This window comes from Agelaius tricolor, unplaced genomic scaffold (assembly GCF_023055355.1).
Source record: "Agelaius tricolor isolate 1412-34295 unplaced genomic scaffold, bAgeTri1.0.p SCAF_4, whole genome shotgun sequence".
NCBI lineage: Eukaryota > Metazoa > Chordata > Aves > Passeriformes > Icteridae > Agelaius > Agelaius tricolor.
This window is the reverse complement of record NW_027269264.1, coordinates 47,229,192-47,247,706: the sequence shown is the minus strand read 5'-3', so window position 1 is coordinate 47,247,706 and position 18,515 is coordinate 47,229,192. Positions and strand designations below refer to the sequence as shown.

General features: G+C 40.5%; 1 protein-coding gene across 3 annotated transcripts in view; it reads left to right on the top strand.

Moving 5' to 3' along the window:
• The window catches only part of RAI14 (retinoic acid induced 14), an 85,403-nt gene that overhangs the window by 2,891 nt on the left and 63,997 nt on the right, over positions 1 to 18,515 (top strand). For 2 of the 3 annotated variants that reach the window (XM_071425576.1, XM_071425574.1), the window contains exon 2: positions 7,687 to 7,778. In XM_071425576.1, the coding sequence (XP_071281677.1) occupies positions 7,743 to 7,778 (36 nt within the window). In that variant the 5' untranslated portion in view covers positions 7,687 to 7,742. Of the gene's footprint in view, positions 1 to 6,807; positions 6,951 to 7,686; positions 7,779 to 18,515 lie in introns of all 3 variants that reach the window. The other variant, XM_071425575.1, reaches the window with a different exon arrangement.

Genomic DNA, 18,515 nt, shown 5'->3' with positions numbered 1-18,515 from the left:
ATTTATTTTCCCTCCTACATGAGTCTGTTGGTAGAGGAGAGAGAAAGCCAAATTTGTTCAGTCATTACAACATGAAAAGAATTTGTGTGCTGGTCTGCCTGTGCCTCTGTAACTTCAAGGAGTTGAGCATTTTCCATTTCTTTTCTCATAACTTTTGAGAGGCAAGGAGCTACTGTTAGTTCTTGCAGATGTCTGACTTCCCAAAGGCACTTTGGAACACCCTGAATTATCTCTTCAGAGTTTTCACTTTTGAGTACTTCTGAGGACCTTGTTTACAACTACTTGCCTGAGACACCAGCATGTTAACTCTAAGGGATATGTGAAGATTCCTAAGTCTATGAAGACTGGGAGAAATATCTTAAACACTGTATCTCCTTCTTCAATATTGATACAGCACCTAGTGCTGCTGCTATTGAATATGAATTTCAAAAACCTGAATATAATCAGAAAAAAAATCACTTGATTGTCATTGAGATCATAGAATGGCTGAGGTTTGAAGGAGCTTCTGTGGATCATCTAATCCAACCCCTCTGCCAAAGCAGGTTTGGCTAGAGCAGGTTGCACAAGATCATGATCAGGAAGGTTTTGAATATTTCCAGAAAAGGAGATTCCACAGCCTCTCAGGGCAGCCTGTTCCAGTGCTGTCACCCTCAAAGTAAAGAAGTTCTTCCTCATATTCAGGTGGAATTTCACATGTTTCTGTTTATGCTTCTGTTGTTGCCCCTTGTCCTGTCACCAGGCATGCCTGAAAAGTGTCTGACCCCATCCTCCTGACACACATCTTTAAAACATTTGTAAGCATCGATAAGATCCCCTCTCAATCATCTCTTCTCCAGGCCAGACAAACTGATCTTTCTCAGCCTATACTTGTGAGAGAGAAGCTCCAGTTCCCTATCCATCTGTGTCCCTCCACTGGGCCCTCTGAAGAAGTTCCTTGCCTTCCTTGAGCTAGGGAGCCTGGAATTGGACACAGCACTCCAGATATGGCCTCACCAGAGCAGAAGAACCTCCTTCAGTGTGCTGTCCACACTATTCCCAAAGCACCCCAAAATACAATTGGACTTCTTGGCCACAAGGACATACTGCTGGCTCATATTTAACTTGTCCACCAGGACTCCAGGTCCTTCTGGACAGAGCTGAATTTCAGCAGGCTCACCCCTAACCTGTGCTGGTCCCTGGGCTGCAGCACCCCACACTTGCCTTTGTTAACTTCATGAGGTTTTTGTCTGCCCAGCTTTCTAGCCTGTCCAAATGTCATTGAATGGCAGCATAGATACCATTCCACAAATATCATTTACCAAATGTGGGTGTTAATCTTGCTGAGGTCCTGCTAGTTTATAGCACTGAGAGTCTTCTAGAATAGAAAAGATCTGAATTTTTAGTCCTTTTTATTGAAGATTGAAACCACATGAAACTCTCAATTTTTGAATAATGTTAAAAATTATGTTCAGTTTTCATCAGCTAAAGTATTTACCCAAGAACTTGGTAGCTGAGAAGGGGAGCTGTGTTACCAGCACAGTCTCTGAAAGTATTTCTAGATTCAAGCAGATTCTAGTGGGATGCCCTTCCAAGGTGTTTATGGGAATGGGGCTTGTCAAGTGTCTTAGGTAAATTGCTTTGATACTCCTGTCTTTCTAATTTCACCTCTAATAGGTGACTGCTCTGCCTTAGGCTGCTTCAGAATATTAATCCATAAAGTCATGGGTGTATCTCTTCATAGATTTAATGTTGCAACTGTACAGTTTGTTGTGTTCGATGATTCTGAAGAACATCAAGTTGAATGGTTGATAACAAAATACTAGGAAGGAAGTATAAACAAGTACTAGCTATTGTTATCCATGTAGGTTTCTCATTTAAGAACTGAAATTTCAGAAGTGGGACTCTAAGGCTTTTTTCTCCATTGCTAATTGCAGCTAGATTCTTTATTTCCAATCTCATTCAGTTGAGCTGAATATTGAACATAGAAAAGTCTTCAGGACTGCACCCAGTCTTATGTATGATCAAACTAAAGAAGATGGTCTCAAAATTAAGGGCCGTGCAAGGGTGTGTGTATGCTTTTGTTTTAGAGACAGGAAAATTGAAGGCAGAGAAGGAGCATCAGTATGTCCCAGTTCACGCAACAAGTCTTGCCTTTTTTGTTGCGCCTGGATGTTGATAGACACCTCCAGACAAAAGAATGAGAGTGGGACTGGAATGAAGCTGTGTGTAAGGAGTAAACGACAAATTTACCTGGACTTAATTTAAGTTAGAATTTTGCCCAGAGTCCTGTCTAGTATGCCAAGTAAACAAGCGAGGGCAATGTCACATTTTGAATTTTCTACAACCTGCTCCTGTTCATTGTGTGTAAAGGCCTTGTTGGTGCTAGCTTTCTTCTGGCTGTCTAGAGCTGCATTTGAATACACTGTGTAAACAAACTGCATGTATCCCCAGACTGACCATCTTGCCTGGGTTTATACTGTCTGTATGGCGTTCTCAGAGGCTGATACTTCTTCAGCTGAATCCATTAAAAGAAAATTTAACATTTGCAAATTCTGAATATCAAAGGAAGTGTAAGAGTAAAGAGTTGGTACAAAGTGTCCTGGAGAGAGGAGCGATAGCTGTAGATTTGTTAGTGTTGCATCAGCTGTGGTGCTCTAACTTCTGGACTCAGATGCTTAAATTTGTACAGTTCAGCACATCCTTGCCAGTGATTTGTGAGCAGATAGAGGGAATGCACTAGGTTACCCAAGGCCCTTGCTCTCTCTGATGTTGGATTCTGTTTAGAGTGGGATTAACTATATATAAATCACTCCCACTCTTGTGTAGTGCTTGGGCTTCTCAGTGCATTTTTCAGTGCATTTTCATTAGTAAGTAATAGTAGATTAACCAAGCCAAGAATTATTTGTCTTTATAGGTAACACTGAGTTTATAAAATTCTGTTCCATTTGTCTTTTCCTATGATAGCAGGGTGGGTTACTCAAGATGGAAAAACTGAGTTGTGCTGATAAAGAGCAGGGAAATGTTCCTGTAGCTTTCGGTCGCATCATACATGCTTCTCTGATTTGGCCTGAGAAATGGAAGAATATGCTCAGCTGGATGGAAATAGGAAGTAGTCAGGGGAGGTGGAGTGTTGGGTGGATTATTGTTTTTTAGGACAGAGTGGGCTTGCTGTATTTATGTGGGAGCAGCCAGAGAGGCTGAGCAATGGCTAATGCCTCCAGGCAGTACTGTGTCTTTGGCCACGTTTAAGGAGCAGCTTGGGTTGGAGCACATTCTTGGTGTTGTGTAGGTCAGGGAAGCTCAGGGATGGGAAGCATTTGTGAAGTTGGACGCTGAAGGTGATCAGCAGAAGGGATGTATTAGTGTGGATGCCTCTGGCTGCTTTGCAGTGCTGGCTGCTGCTAGGCTGTGCTTCTGGGTCAGAGCTGGGCTTGTGGTTTAGAAAGTGATCATCCAGAGGGTAAATGATGGTGTGCTTTGGGGGAAGATGCTTCTGGGGCCCCTTATTTTCCCTGTGAGAGGAGGTGTAGTCACACAAAGGAGGATGTAAGTGTATAGCAGCAGGAGAACTCTTCCACACTCCAGACTCTTTTTTCATTTCCCCCACACCTCCACGTGTGTTGCCACATCTTGCCTAGAGTCTGTAAATCTTTACTGTAACCTTTCAAGGTTGAAAAAGTTTTTTTGGAGTGTTTTTGGGAGGGGAAGGGGAAATTAGTTGAAACATTAGTCATGCTTTACTGTGAAAGACATCTGCGTGAGATGGAGGCTTCTCAGGGTGTTCTGAAAGAGGTGTAAGATTTTTGAGACCTAAATTAATTGAATTCAGCATTTATCAGTGAGGAGTGACTCATTAGCATGAACACTGTGCATAATATAAGGTTTTACTGTAAACTTCCAGTCTTGCTTAGGGAAACAAAGTCTTTTCCTTATTGCATCACTGGATTTTGGCCCCCTCAAGGAGTTAATTGTAACATTGTTTGAAAGGCCTTGCTCTGATTTTAATGCAATTTATTGAAAGGGGAAAAAATGTCAGTATTTTTGTTTACTGTGGTTTGCACAAATCTCACTATAAATCTGCAGGGAAGATTATCCTAATCTGTTTCCTACATTTAAACCTAAATATTGTATTGTGTATTAAAACACAATTGCAATGAAATTGTTGAGGCCAAAGATTGCCACCACTTCAACGTCTCTTGTTCTAGCTAGATAGGTTTACCACCTACCTAAAGCTGTTTTTTGTGGCTTGTGTTCCTCAGGGCTGTTTCTTGACATTAAGCGAAAGGAAGATAGAGGACTAGATATTTAATTTTGGAGATAATGGTTAACAGCACGTGATCAGCATTAGCTGTTGAGAATCCCTGGAGTTAAGCACTTATCTGCTGCTAACTTGCTGCAGTTATAAAATGACAGCACTCAGTATTTATTACCACATTCGTTCTGAAAGCAGAGAAATGCCACTATTAGTAGAGATTGCTTCTTGTAAATACCTGTGATTCATTGCAGAAATATTGTTTTGAAGTGTCTTGATGCTCCCCGGTGAATTTCTAGTAGTCACTTCCTATCTTGTAAAACAGGAGAATAATTTTAATGGCGCTTCCTTTATCCCCCCTCGGGCAAGTGAACAGTTGTCATAAAGCTCCAACGAATCAGGATGCTGACCTCCTTTTCCATCAATTCCAATAATTGCACCCTTTGAGAGGGGACTTCCTCCTTTAAACAGTGACAAGAAAAGGCAGCCCTCACCACTTCATGCATTTTTATCTCTACAGTGGAAGGATTATGGGCATTATGATGCACAAACTGTAATCTGAATGTTTGTGTTTAACTATATCATATGGAAAAAATACAGATGTGAAAAGCACACTAAGCTTGGGAATGCTGTTTTTGTGTTCTTGAGCATGCTTTTTTAATTATGCTGAGGATTTGAGTTTCACATTCAGTGTATAAAATGTGCTTTTTCCTTTCTCACAAGAGGGAGAGTAATGTATTAGCAGTGCTTGCAAAACTTGTTAATTAGACTCTCCTATAGGTTCCTCAGAGGAGAGGGTCCAGCTTTGCAGCTGCTCTGTGTACCTACAAGGAGTTTTCCTCTCTCCCATAGCCTCGTAGTTGAGCACTTTGTCTTCCTTGGGAGCTATAATAAATCTTTTGTCCATAGGAGCCAAAAATGCTGAGGGAGTGGGAAGGGGAAAGACAGCCTACAGCAGACAATTCTTTGGCAATCTGTATGTGAGGAAAGATTTCTTGTTTTCAATTCCCTGTGCATGGGATTTATTTATACTTCATTAACTAGTCAAATTAAGCAGTTTGCTTTTTTTAGTCAAAGTATATTTAAGTTATAAAATATGAAATCCTGTTAAGTTTTGGGTTTTGAGGGATATTGTATAATGTTTCATGCCTTTAAAGTTTCTTTACATTGTTCTTTTTTTCTTTTTTTCAAATAAAATTTGGGGGTTGTTTGGTTTGGTTTGATTTGGGTTTTTTTTTTTTTTTTTTGCTGGTGTGGTATGTAAAGAAAGCCAGGTGAGTAATGGAATTTGTCTTGTCTGTACCCTGGCATTTGCAGTTCTCATCATCCTTGATATTACTGGAGGATAATTTAGAAAATTATTGGGCTCTTGCTGAGGTTCAGGCTCCTTTCCAGTGCAGGTTATGACAGCTGTAATTTAAAAACTTTCTCAAAAGTTTGGGTAGGTGTAGCAGAAACAAAGTGGTATGCTTCTCTCAAAGCAATCTGAAATAATTCCTTTTTTTTTGATTGTTCAGTTATTATTTTTTAAATTTTATTTATTATTTTACAAATACTCTTTTCCATCCAGGAAAAAGCTAAGAAATTTTCACCTAGGTCAGGCAGTGTAAAGGTTCTGCAAAATCTATTTTCCTTTTTTCTTTTTGCCTACTAAAGAATTAAACAAAACACCACAAACCCATTCTCCTTGTGATTAAATGCAAGAATTTTGAATGAAACCCCTTATTCATATACCTGGATGCAGTCAGGGATCTGAAATGACTTGAAAATGACTGTGTAATTAGAGTTAGAGTAATTTAATTCAATTTAATGATTTTTTTAACAACTTGCAGAATTAGCCCATTTAGATTACCTACTGCTACCTACTGGAAAGTTGTAGCCTGTGGGAAATGTGTCTGTGTGTATTTAATGAATGGGATTTTTGTTTGTTTGTTTGGGGTTTTTTTAAAGAAATGTACTTGACTTTTGAGTTTGTCTTAAATCACTCTCAGATAAATATGGGGTTGAACTAAATAACATGTTTACTTAGCACTGATTGCTATTCCTGAATGGTAGTTAGGGCTGTATTTTGTGGAAGCATTCATATGCATATATATTCCACTAACAATGTGCTGTGTAGTTGGATTTTTAAAATTCATGGTAGAGTTATCATGTAGAGCATAGCAACTTGCCTTTAATAATGAGATGTACTTTTATGAAATAGCTGAATCTCACTTTGGTTATCAAACTGTAATCTACTGTTTCTGAAGAGTGATGTGAAACATACTGCCCCTGCATAACCTATTTGATTTTATGCTTCAGTCCCTATTTCAGTTATTTATTTATCTGACTAGACTTGTAAAACTTCTTCTACTTTTTTTTCCTAGGGTGGAGAGAGGAAGTTTATACAGCTGAACATCCTTAAATTTAAACTGTTCCTTCAGAAAGAATTTGTATAGCAGCTAAAACTTGTAGATGAAAGCAACTAACTATTTCAGTAACCCTACCGTAAAACTAGAAATGTGGAACATTTTTATCTAGATGCATTTACCAATCCAGATGTTGCTCTCTCATTATGATTTTCTGCTGTGCTCTAGGGAAAAGCACATTGCCATGCTGCTTTAATGTGCTTTCACCATTATGTTGGATTGACAACATGTGGCATCATTGAAGCTTTCTGTCGGAAACCTTGCTCTAGACACCCACTTTCCTCTGTGAGAGTTTGCAGCTTGTCTGTTAGGTTAGTTTTGTATGTTTGTTCAACTGCTGCTTTCCTTCATGTGGAAGGGAGGAAGGGGGAACATGACTGTGATAATGCACTGCCAAGTTTCAAGCAGCTATGGCTCTTAAAAACAGTTCCCCCACATACAGTTCCCCCCTTATGGGGAAGAATCCAAAACAATTCTTCCAGCAATTACCTCTGTCTTGTTCAGACGATTCTGTCTGCTCTGCTGTGTCAAGCTGTCCTAGTATGTGTCCAGCAAGGTAGAAGTACAATTTAGAGTTTGGTTAGTGGTTGTACTTGTGCATAGAATAATGGTGATACTTCTGCTACCCAGTGCAGACCCATGGTGGTAGGATGGCAGCGTTTTAATGAATGACTTTGTATGCTTAATTATGATTTTGCATAATCCATTATTACAAATGACTGTCCTGGTGATAATAGGCAGTGGTCAGAGGAATCTGCTCATGTATGAACGTGTTGCTGATCTAATTATGTGGAGGTGTAGTTAATATGATATACAGCTTAGGTTTTGGTGAACATTTGTTCTGTTGTTCAGTGGTCAGATTTAGACTTATTTCTAAGTTTAGAGAAACAGTTAGAAAGGTTCCCTTAAGTGACTGTTAATCTTTTTTAGAGCTTGAGGGCTAAATCCTCAAAGACTGATAGGGGTATGCAAATTCAATTGTGACTTGCCTGCCAGTGAACTGGATGGTATCAAGTTGGAATCTTACTTTCTTTCTTTTTTCTTTAGATATTGAAGAAGAATAAAAAGCTCCTCAAAGGTTTGGAAGGTTGAATGTGATCAGCATGAAGAGCTTAAAAGCAAAGTTCAGGAAGAGTGACGTAAGTACTTCTGCTATGTTTGACTGCTGGTTTTCATGCTGGAAACAAGTTCTTCACTCCCACCTTGATAAGCTTGTAGGTTAATGAATTACAGAGAAGAAAGCACAAAGGCAACAGCTGAGTACAGTATGGAGTAGGCTGTTTCTATTTGTAGAGCCATTATCTGTTATGCAAATTAACAGTGTTTTACTACCTTGGTCCCCATAGCTGAATCATAGACGTCTGTGGGGTCTGCAGAACTTCTGTTAGATTGTGCTGGTGCCCAGATTGGAACTTTGTTCCAGTTTTAGGGTTAAGCCTTGTAAGGGCTTTACTACCCAATCATATTTCTGTCTAAACCTAATACCATTCTTATCAGTGTGGTGTTTGAGCACTTAACTAATGTCTCCCCAGTCTGTGGCTGGATTTCTTTGTCAGCAAGAATACAGGAACCAGCTGAGCAATTAGGGCAGCTGTGGTCTATCAGTTCTAGTATGACAGGAGGGGTGGATATGAAGCTTGAGCAGTGGGGAAGGAAGACATAAATGTGGAGGTTCTCAGGAGAATCTCCAGAACAGTATTTAGAGAGACGTTAGGCTGCACAAAATCTTGCTTGTTGTAGAAGTATTGGTGGATACCCAAACTTTGACATGTGTAGTAAGCAATACTTCCCTTGGAGCAGTGGAACTGCTGTAGTCTAGTCCTGTTCTTGTCCTACTACTCGTCCCAGGTTTTGTGTCACTAGTAAGAAGTCTGTGAAATAGGTGAGTTTGTTTAATCCACTTTCCAGATATCGTGTGGAATTTGTAACAGATACTCATGATCCGTGGAGAATGTAGTGTTTCATTCTTCATCCTAATTTTTTTGTGCCCTTTTGAAAGAGGTGATGTATTGTTTGTCAGTGCCAGATTTGCATGGGGCCCTGGGGCAGCCATGTTGGATGAAAATGGAGTGTCTTAAGAAGCTTTGGTGTTCAGGAGTAAAGTTACACAGTGCACTCAGTGGGTGTTTTGATGTAAAGATGGTCTCACAGCATACCATTAGAGTAATGTGTCTTCAGCCAGCCTGTAGTGATCATCAGTAGCAGAAGAAGGTAGAGTTGCTCTTATGGTGTGACCTGCAGATGTGCTGGCTACTGCCCGGAAAGAATTTTGAGCTGTGGGTTAGCATTTGGTGCAGCTGCTGAATTGGTGTCCTTGGAGCAGCACTGGTGGATGCTTCTCTCCTTCAGTTTAGCAAGAGGTATTTCTTAAAAGACTGCCTCTGTAAGCAAGCTAAATATGTAAACCAACCTTTGCTGTCTAGAATATCTAGAATATTCCAGAAATATTTTAATTTTGGGTGCAGAGGGAAACACTTTTCACTACTTAAGCAGTATTTGATTTTGCTGGTCACCAGGTTGAATCAGCCAGTGGCACAGTGTCTTGTGCCACTTCACAACAAATAAAAATAATATCACAAGTCTCTGGTGTCCCATCTCACTGAACTTGCCTTTCAGTTTAGAACTGCTAGAGTTTTGTGGTCAGACTTTTTTCTCCTGTTCCAATGAGCAGCAGCAATTGCTATTTTGAGTTCACCCACACCACTAAAACTTTTAATAGGCATCTGCTTGGGTAATGAGAGCAGTCTGCTGGCTAATACATGAACACACTTGGAAGTTAGGTGTGCCCATGTGTTAGGATGACTTCATCCACACTTTTATGCTGCTTGGCTGGCCTGCTGCTCTAGAGCAAAGGCTAAGTGACACGTGTGATGAAACCAGACCTTGCTGTAGGAGTTCAGCCACTGTCATAAATCGCGCTGGTTCACTTATTCCTCACTTATCTAGCCCTGATAACTTGTGTACGCCTCTCCCCAAAATCAAGGGCAGTCTGAACGTAATTGCTGTTTTGATACTACTGCTGTCTACTGGCTGGAGACAAGGTTGACCGCAAAGGATTTTTCAGATACCTAAAATTTAGATATGCATCTCTAAGAGCATAGCAGTCTAAATCCATGACAGTCTGGTTTCCTCTGTTTTGAAGCCAAGCCTTAAGGGCATAATTCAAGGCAACCAACAGGAGCTGTCCTATATTTTGTGCAAGATAAGCAAGGAAAATTCTCTTCAGTTTCCAGAAGCTGCTCTTAGTTACAGTTTTTGAGGGGGAGAAAAAGGATGTCTTTTTAATGGGAAGTAGTTGGTTGTATTTCGTCTTAATGTATAAGATGTGGTAAATTCTCTTGGATTGGGGATGAGGGTGAAGTTAGAAGGGTTGGAGTGAATTTTCTCATTGCTCTCTAAAAGAAATCTTGAATGTATTGTGTTTTAGAACTGAAGATATCTTAGGGTAAGGAAGAGTACCCTTGTCTGTAATCTCATTGTTAGCATTAAAAAATGGGGAGTGGGATGAGTAGGAGGTAAGTCTTCAAGATGTACATAAGAAACAGGAATTGCAAACACTTCTCCAGCAGTAGGGCTGATAACAAAAACTCTGTACTGGAATGAAGACCACAAAGGAAATTTCACTGATGCATTGAAGCTCTCCAGGCTTTCCTGCAGTGGCTGAATTAAAAATGAGTATAACTGGTGATATTCAAGTATATTTCTTGGTATCCCTGCCAGAAGGCATTGCTTTGTTGCTCAAATGATGCCAGTGTTGATGCTTGTGAAAGAAATGACCCTGCTCCCTCTTTTTCCATGTCTGCTCTTCTCATTTTGAGGGTATCTGACCCTGCAGTGAGCTAGGTCAAGGACAAGAAGTGATGGAAAAATACTTTATGGAGTGAGTGTCAGATGAGTAACTCTGTGCTCTGTGTTACTGTAGGGTCAGCTTTAGGAGGAATTGTGGAAGTAGGAGGAACTGCAGGACATCCCTTTCTCCAGTTGTTGTTTGGTTTAGTTCCATTGTCAGGTCACACCCTAAGAATACTGGCGCAGAAAGCACAAGGGTGGGCATGCCAGCAAAGGAGTTGCAGGAATACACAAGTAAATAAGGCTGCTAATTTAAGTATTTAGCAGGATTGATATAGTCCACAGCTGAGAGATGACAGTATGACTCATAGATGAAGGGAGACTCCTCACTTCATGCTTTTGCTGTATCCCTGTATTTCACCTGATTTACTGTTTGTGAATCCAGCCCCATTAACTGGAGAATCCTTTGTCCTTGACACACTTAATTGCTGTGAAATCCTTCTTGGGGGTGACTGTTGCCATGTGAACACGTGTGTTCGGAGAGAAGGAATGAGATTTATCGCTCTGTCACAAATGTCTATTGTCAAAGCATGATGTGTAGTCACAGGAGGATGCTTGTAGACTGGGAATCTGTGAACAGGGTGCCTGGGTGGGAGCAAATGCTAAGACTGGAAGCTAAGCAGTGGTTGTGCACACTCAAAGAATGTATAGACAACAGAAACCACAATCATGTCTTGACAAAGCAGCAAGTCTCTTCTGTCTGAGAAGCTGTATTTTCTCTACTCTCCTCATCTCTTGCTTCTCATTATCAAACTCAAAACCTACCATTAAACACATAAAAGCTGACTACCTAAAAGGATGGCCATTTTAATTGTTGCTAGAGGCTATCACATGTAACACTTGAAAAGGTTGCCATAGTAATACCAGGAGCTATCACTTCAGACCTGAATTTGTTTATACACAGTCCATAGTTTATTCACACAGTGGAGAATGAATGTCTCTGCCCTGTAAGACAGAAGTTCTTCATAGTTTCTGCTTAGAAAAACAGATTTTGAAAAATTACTATTAAAATATAGCTACTGATTTCTTATTAGGTCTCTAATATTGGAGATTGTAGTGTTTTCTGTAGTAACTAGTCAGTTTGTGGTCTGACTTCAAAAGCGTCTAGAACCTTAAATAGTGTAAAAGTGGATTTTCATGTGTGAAGATTTAGCCTGTCTAAACATGTTTTGCCTGTTTCTTAAATATGACAAGGTGCTCATCAACGTTTTCAGGCACCTACACATATTTAAGTATCTAGCTCTTGATACTAGGATGATGTAAGTGCATAAGTGGTTTATTCAGGTAGACTGGCTTTTAACCATGATCTTGGTTACTCTAGAAAAAGCGTATTGTGTGAAGGCTCTGATGGTTTGGATTGTTTTCACTGTCTTAAGTGTGTGGGCAAGAACTGAAAAGCTTTAGGACCCTTTTCTGTGAGTATTGAAGATCATCTGAAAAACACATACTGCAATTTGACAGAAACCAGTTTTCTTCTAAAAAGCTATCTTGTTGAATGGACAAGAAGATTTGTTTCCAAATACCCTCAATAATAATAATAATTAAAATAGTAGAGTGTTTTTTAACATTGAAAATTGACTGTGCAGTTCTCCAAAAAAGGTACTTAATGTCAGAAGCAGATCCGAGACAGGCTGGGATTCCCCAATGCTAATTACCAGCTTTAGCTTCTAGTATTTCTGGAAATGCCTGTATGTTGTACTATTACATGGGTGTTGAGAAGTTTGCAGTTCTAAGGAAAATTTCTGCTTTTTGGCCTTTGCTGTAGTCATTGTTCCATAAATCTCAAAATGATGAAGTTAGGTATGTTGTAGTGTAAAATCTTAGTCTTAATCTAGACACTATGCTAATTAAATCTTGGCATTTCTTTTTAATACCAAATGTTTGAAATAGTGAGTTTACATTTAGCAATTTTTAAAGTATAAAAAGCTAACCTACTTGGGTGTTTGGAATGGAAAGACTGCCTGGGACACATTAAATAAAAATCTGTGTTCTTGTGTGTTCTGGGCTGAATGTGTGGGAGAACAAAACTTGGGTGGGGCAACTTGAAAAGTAATAAAGCAGGATCTCCTGCAAACAGCCCTTAAATTACCCTGTCCACTAAGAGATACAATTAACCCAAAAGGAAGCATGGGATTCAAGTTTGCTGTATCTGCTTTGTACATAGATACTTTCTTTCAGGGTAATTGTGACAAAAAATCACCACATACCATATTATCTCTGGCAAAAAAAGTGAAATGGCAGTGTTGTTTGACCATTGTCCACCATTATTTAGAAAATGAACTACTGAAGCTTGCTTTTACTTCAGTATCCTGCTTTTGTTGTGTGTTGGATTGAATCAGGCTGAAACACATCATCATGACTGCAGCTTTTGCTCAGTTTACTGTTCCTCAGTGGTAATCTTTGATTCCACTATGCAGCATGTGATGGAGGGTTGATCTCTGGAACTTAACAGATTGCCCTCAACCAGTTCTTCTTGGGAATGGAAAATTGAACCTTCTTTCCCTCTTGAAATGAGTGCTGTGGTTCCTGATTGTCCCTCCCTCTGTTAGGAGTCAAAAGTTTTACCTTCCACCCCATGTTCTGCTCTTTGGCTTCATACCTCCAGTTCTGAGCATACACTCTTCTCTACTCAGCTTGCTCTGCTTTGTCCAGGAAAGAAATTAAGCCTGGTCTGAGTATATTAGAGTAAGACCTGCTGCTGGTTCCAGTCAGTTCAGGGTGAACCTCTTGCCATCAGGTAGTGTATTTTCTTTATTATTCACAATAGGAATGTCCTCAGAGTACATTTAAAATTATTTTATTCAGGTGAACTGTAATTCTGGTGTGCAAGAGCCCTCTGTGAAGGGGGCCAATATCAGCCCAGAAGTTATGTAGCATCTCTTTTAACGGTGAAAAGAAAATGTAATGGAGAAGACAAGCAAAGACTGACAAATAAGGGTGTGGGAAAACAGAAGGGAAGCAAGAAGGTCTGAAAGAGAGAAGAAAGGAGGGACAGTTGAAGGGTCAGAGTTACTATTTTGGTAACTGTTCTGGGAGAAGAAGCAACTGGGCTGCTGTGGGTTGCCTGTTGATCATCTGTCTCTGGATGGGAAAGTATGAGAAGTGTTTAAGGCTAAATAACTTGCAGATATTCTGTAAACCACCTGCAGCATCTCCAAATGTTTGAGACAGAAAGGAGAGGGAATTGGTTAAATGAGAACTGTGCTATGGTGTTTGGAATTACAGTAGACAAACCTTAGTTTACTTTGAATAAACACATGGTTATTTCCTTAAACAGGATTATGAAATGGGAGTGAGTAGGAAGAAGAAAGGCAAATTGGCATATACAGACTGGAGAAAACTAGTAATTTTGAATCTCTTGGTAACAAGAAAGGAATCTTTTTGTGTAGAAACATTTCTTTTCTGTCCCTTTAAAGAAAGCACAAAAGTTCAAAGGCCTCCCAACTTTGGAAGAGTTGGGGGAAAAGCATTTGTAATTTTTTCATTTATTTGTTTATCTTTAGTAAGATTTAAATGTAAAGTAAAATAAATGTGAAAATTATAAATGAGCAATCTGTGTGTCCTTACTGTGGTACACTATATCCCCTCTTCCTTTTTGGCATTGCTCGTGCCTGATCTGATATGAAGTTGTCTGTTAAAACTCATGTGGAGGAGAGGATTTTAAGGAATGGCCCAGTCTTTGTGTTTGAAGGCTTTTGTCTTGTCTTTTGTTATTAGTGAAGACAGTTTGCTGTGAATATCTGCTGTAATATCATCTAGTGAATATAACACCCATACACTTTATTTTAGTGGAAATTTGAGCCTTTTCATTCTGTGCTTATGTTTTGGGTAGACTGTGAATGGTACAAGCAGACAACAAATGTTAAGGAGTGAGTCAGACTGAAAGAGGTGTATTAAATACCTTATTCCAGCAATGGATTCTAGGGCTATTCTTCAAGAAGCTGTTCTGATTGTGTGTAGTCCAGGAAAATATACAGCATTAGGGACATGTCAAGCCCTTTTTTGCTTTCTTGCATATTGTCACATTGAGGTGTGCTGAATATACATCTCATACATGCTCTGAATATCGGTGAAGGTAAAGCATAGAGTAGAATCACTGTGTCAATGGCCATTCTTCCCTGGAAAGGGGAAGTCTGGACTTGTGTAGTTGTTCTGATATCTGAAAACCTGTTTAATGAGCCATTTTGCCTATTTCAAGACCTGAATGGTCTGGGCAAAGCTGCAGCCTTAAGCTTTTAAAAGTCCTGTTAACATTGAGCTGGCAAAAGCCATCACAGTGGAATGTCTTTTAACTACAGCTTCAGGATGTCATAATTTCTTAGACTCACTGTTTATATTCACGTTTATTGTTACTGCAGGTACTATCTCTTCCAGTATTTGGGTTGCTATGTGGACTTCATATTTACCTTGAAGTATTTTGAGGTAGAAAACTCTTTAAGTAGTGCTCTTATTCCACATGACCCCAGTGCTACTTTCTACTGTCTGGATTTTGAGAGGTGGCATAGTATTATTAGCAAAACATAATCTGAAACTGGCTAATTTTACTCCTCTGTAGCTGTCTGAGGACTCTCATTCTCTAGATATGATGAATGTGATTGTCTCAGATGAAATACACAGCTAACTGTCCAGAACACTTGCACTGACTTGATTGTAATGATAGAAGCAAAGGTATTTTAATAACTTTGCAAATGATGTGGTTGCCGATGCGTATATATGTGCCTGACATACCTGTGTGGCTCAGTTCATGGGTGCATACCTCTCCTCTTTCATCTTTGCTTCTTTGCTGTGTGTGGTGGAAAATTCTTAGGAATCTTGCCAACTTGGGTAACCTGTCTGGTTATCCAGAGCCTGAAACAGGGCCCTTTGAAGTCAGAAGAAAGACTTCAGTCTGCTTGAAAGAGCATTGAATCAAGAATGAAAACCAAAGTGCTGGTTCCATGGACGCACATGGCCAGCTCCAGCGAGGGATGGATTTCCCCTCAATGAAGCATTGAAATACATTTGGGTGTTGAAAGTGCTGAGATTGGCAGGTTATCCAAAAGTGCCTTCTTTCTGGGGTCTAGAGAAGGTTGAGTTTCTGTTCTTTTCCTCCAGCTTTTTTTTTTCTTTGGGGGATGGTTGCTCATGGCATGATGTGATTCTGTTTGACAGGAGCAATGGCAACCCACTACATCTAGTTTCAGTCTACCCTCTTTTAGTTTAAAACTATTATCCTTTGTCTTATTGCCCCAAGTCTGGAGAAAAAGTTCCTCTCCATTGTTCTTTACTAACTGCCTTAAAGTATGAAAAGGCCACAGTAAACTATTCTGGAGCCTTCTCTTCTCCAGGCTCAGCAACCCCATCTCTCTCAGCTTGTCCTCAAAGGAGAGGTGGGTCCCCTTTGATCTCCAGCAGGTCCCGGTCCCTCCTGTGCTGGGAGCCCAGGGCTGGATGCAGTGCTCCAGGTGGGTCTCAGCAGAGCAGAGCAGAGCAGAGCAGAGGGGCAGAATCCCCTCCCTGCCCTGCTGCCCACGGGGCTCTGGATGCAGCCCAGGACACGTTTGGCTCTCTGGGCTGTGAGTGCCATGGCTGGGCCATGTGCAGCCTCTCACCCACAGCACCCCCAAGCCCTTCTGGGCAGGGCTGCTCTGGGGCTGTTCATGCCCAGCCTGTGCTGGCACCAGGGCTTGTCCTGACCCTGGTGCTACACCAGCACATGTCCTTCTTAACCTCATGAGGTTCCCACAGAACTCCTTCTTGAGCTTGTCTAGGCCCCTCTGGATGATATCAAACACACCTCTTGGCATGGTGTTATCTGTAAATTTGCTGAGAGTGCACTGGATCGCACTGGCTGTGTCACAAATGGAGACACTGAGCAGTACTGGTCCCAACACAGACCTCTGAGGAACACCACTCATCACTGGTCCCCATCTGGACATTCAGACATTGATGACTGCTTCCTGGATGTGGCCATCCAGCCAATTCATTATCCACCAGACAGTCCATCTGGAGCCATGCGTCTCCAGTTGAGGGAGCAGGACTTTGGGAGAGGCCGTGTGTTGATGACACATTATTGATTATTTCTGTGTGCTTATCAGGGGATGAAGAAGGACCCTTTTCTTTAATTCCTTCACTGTGGCTAAAGGAACGTGAGCGGTATACCATGGGCTTATGCCTTTCATTGCTGAGAAAGACTGCAAGTTCAAACTGTCTTGGAGTGTGTTACTGGCACAGTAACAGCATACTTAAGGATGGAATTCTTGTGGATTTCATTTTGACCACCCAGTTGTATTCCTGTCCCACTTGGTACAAACAGCCTGTTGCTGTCTAATTTTGCTGGATTTGTCTCACAGCTGTCTCCAGTCCTGTGTCAAAGTGTGATAAATGCAGCAGGCAGCAGGTGTGCATCCCTGCAGCCCTGGTGTTGCAAATAGGGCTGTGCATGTGAAGTGCTGCACAGCAAGAAGATGCCCTAGGCTTTGTGTTGGGCAGCAGTTTTTTTTCCAGTAGTGAATACCACTTCTTAATGCTTATGTTGTTTGCTTGTAAACTTGAAGTTGCTCAGTGTGTTTTGGTTTTGTTTCTTGTAGTGTAGGTTCCTTGTGTGCAAGCCAGGTCTCGCTTCAGCTGGATTGCTGTGCTGGTTATTTACCATGTTGTGCACTCAAGAGGAAGGTTGTGTTTCCATGTGTTTGTGAGGAACATTAGCTCAGATTAATGTATGTCACAGCAAAAAGGTCTTGAAAGTTTCCAGCGGTGATGCACTGCAGCTATCTCCGTTTACTCAGATGATGGTAAGATGCATAAGGTCAGATGTAAGCTGTTGGTTTTTTATGTTTGTGAGTAATTTTGCTTTCCTTAGAGGGTCATTTAAGGAAAGAAATGTAATTTATGTTAATTTATATTGTTTTCTAAACTGTGATATAGTGAATGAGATGGGACAAGCATGAACAGTGTGTGGGAAAATGGCTATAGCTAAGTTTCTTCTGTTGAAGGGTGGCCACTGGTTTCTGTTGAAATGCTTGGAATTTTGGGATAATATATGGTATATTTTTTTCTCATTTTTATGTGTGATGCTTGCTCAGTCATTACACATGAGGTGGTAAACACCAAAGTTTCTTTACTATTTTCTTCTTTTAATTTAGGCTAGCTGGGGGAGCATGGACACTCCTCTGGCTATAGAAACTTGTGTCCAGACTCTTCTCATTCACTGTGTCTTTGCATAGTTTTTGGCAAATGAGCAGCTGTGGGTGCTGTTTCACCCTGTAAAATACACAGTATCTGTGTCATTTAGCCATGCAGTGGTGAAGGGAGGGCACCCAGTCCAATTTGAGAATTTCTGATGCAAAATGGAAGAACATGAAGTAAGTGTTCTTCAGAGACCAGGAAGGCGAGTTTAGCAAATTAACTTCTAGCTGAAATGTACTTGTCATTTTCAGTGTGTTTCTTCTGCTAGTATAGGAATGTAATTATTATGCCCTGGAACTCCATACAAGGGAGTTTCCATGCCTGGAATTTAGATTTATGATCTGCTTCCTCTCACTTCCAAACCCAAAGTATCATGATAATTTTAGATGAAGATCAAGTCACTTTATGATTTATTCTTGAAATGCTAAGTTACCTGTTTGCTGCAGTGGTGGCTGTGATTGTATTTGCCTTTAAGCTCAGAAGAAAAAAGCCTGCTATCTAGAAAGTGTGCATAAATACTACTTAATGACAAATATCTTCCTGCTCTCTGGCAGTAGCAATTCTTCCACTCATTTTCCTCTCCTGTCTCTTGGGTAACTCCCATAGGTTTAATAACTGTGGCTGGGGCAGAATTTTAATTTTCTTAAACTTATGTTTCTGTTTTTAACATTGATAGTTTTTCTGATATTTGGTTCCCTTCCTCCCACCCTCCACTGGCCTGTAAATTACTTTAGCAGTGCTCAGCATCCTCAGTTTTTTGAAAGTAGGATTGTTTCAGCTCTGTACACAAGGCAAACACAATTAGAAAATTACATCCTTTGACATAAGAAAAACAACCTTGTACGTGGTACATGTACTGA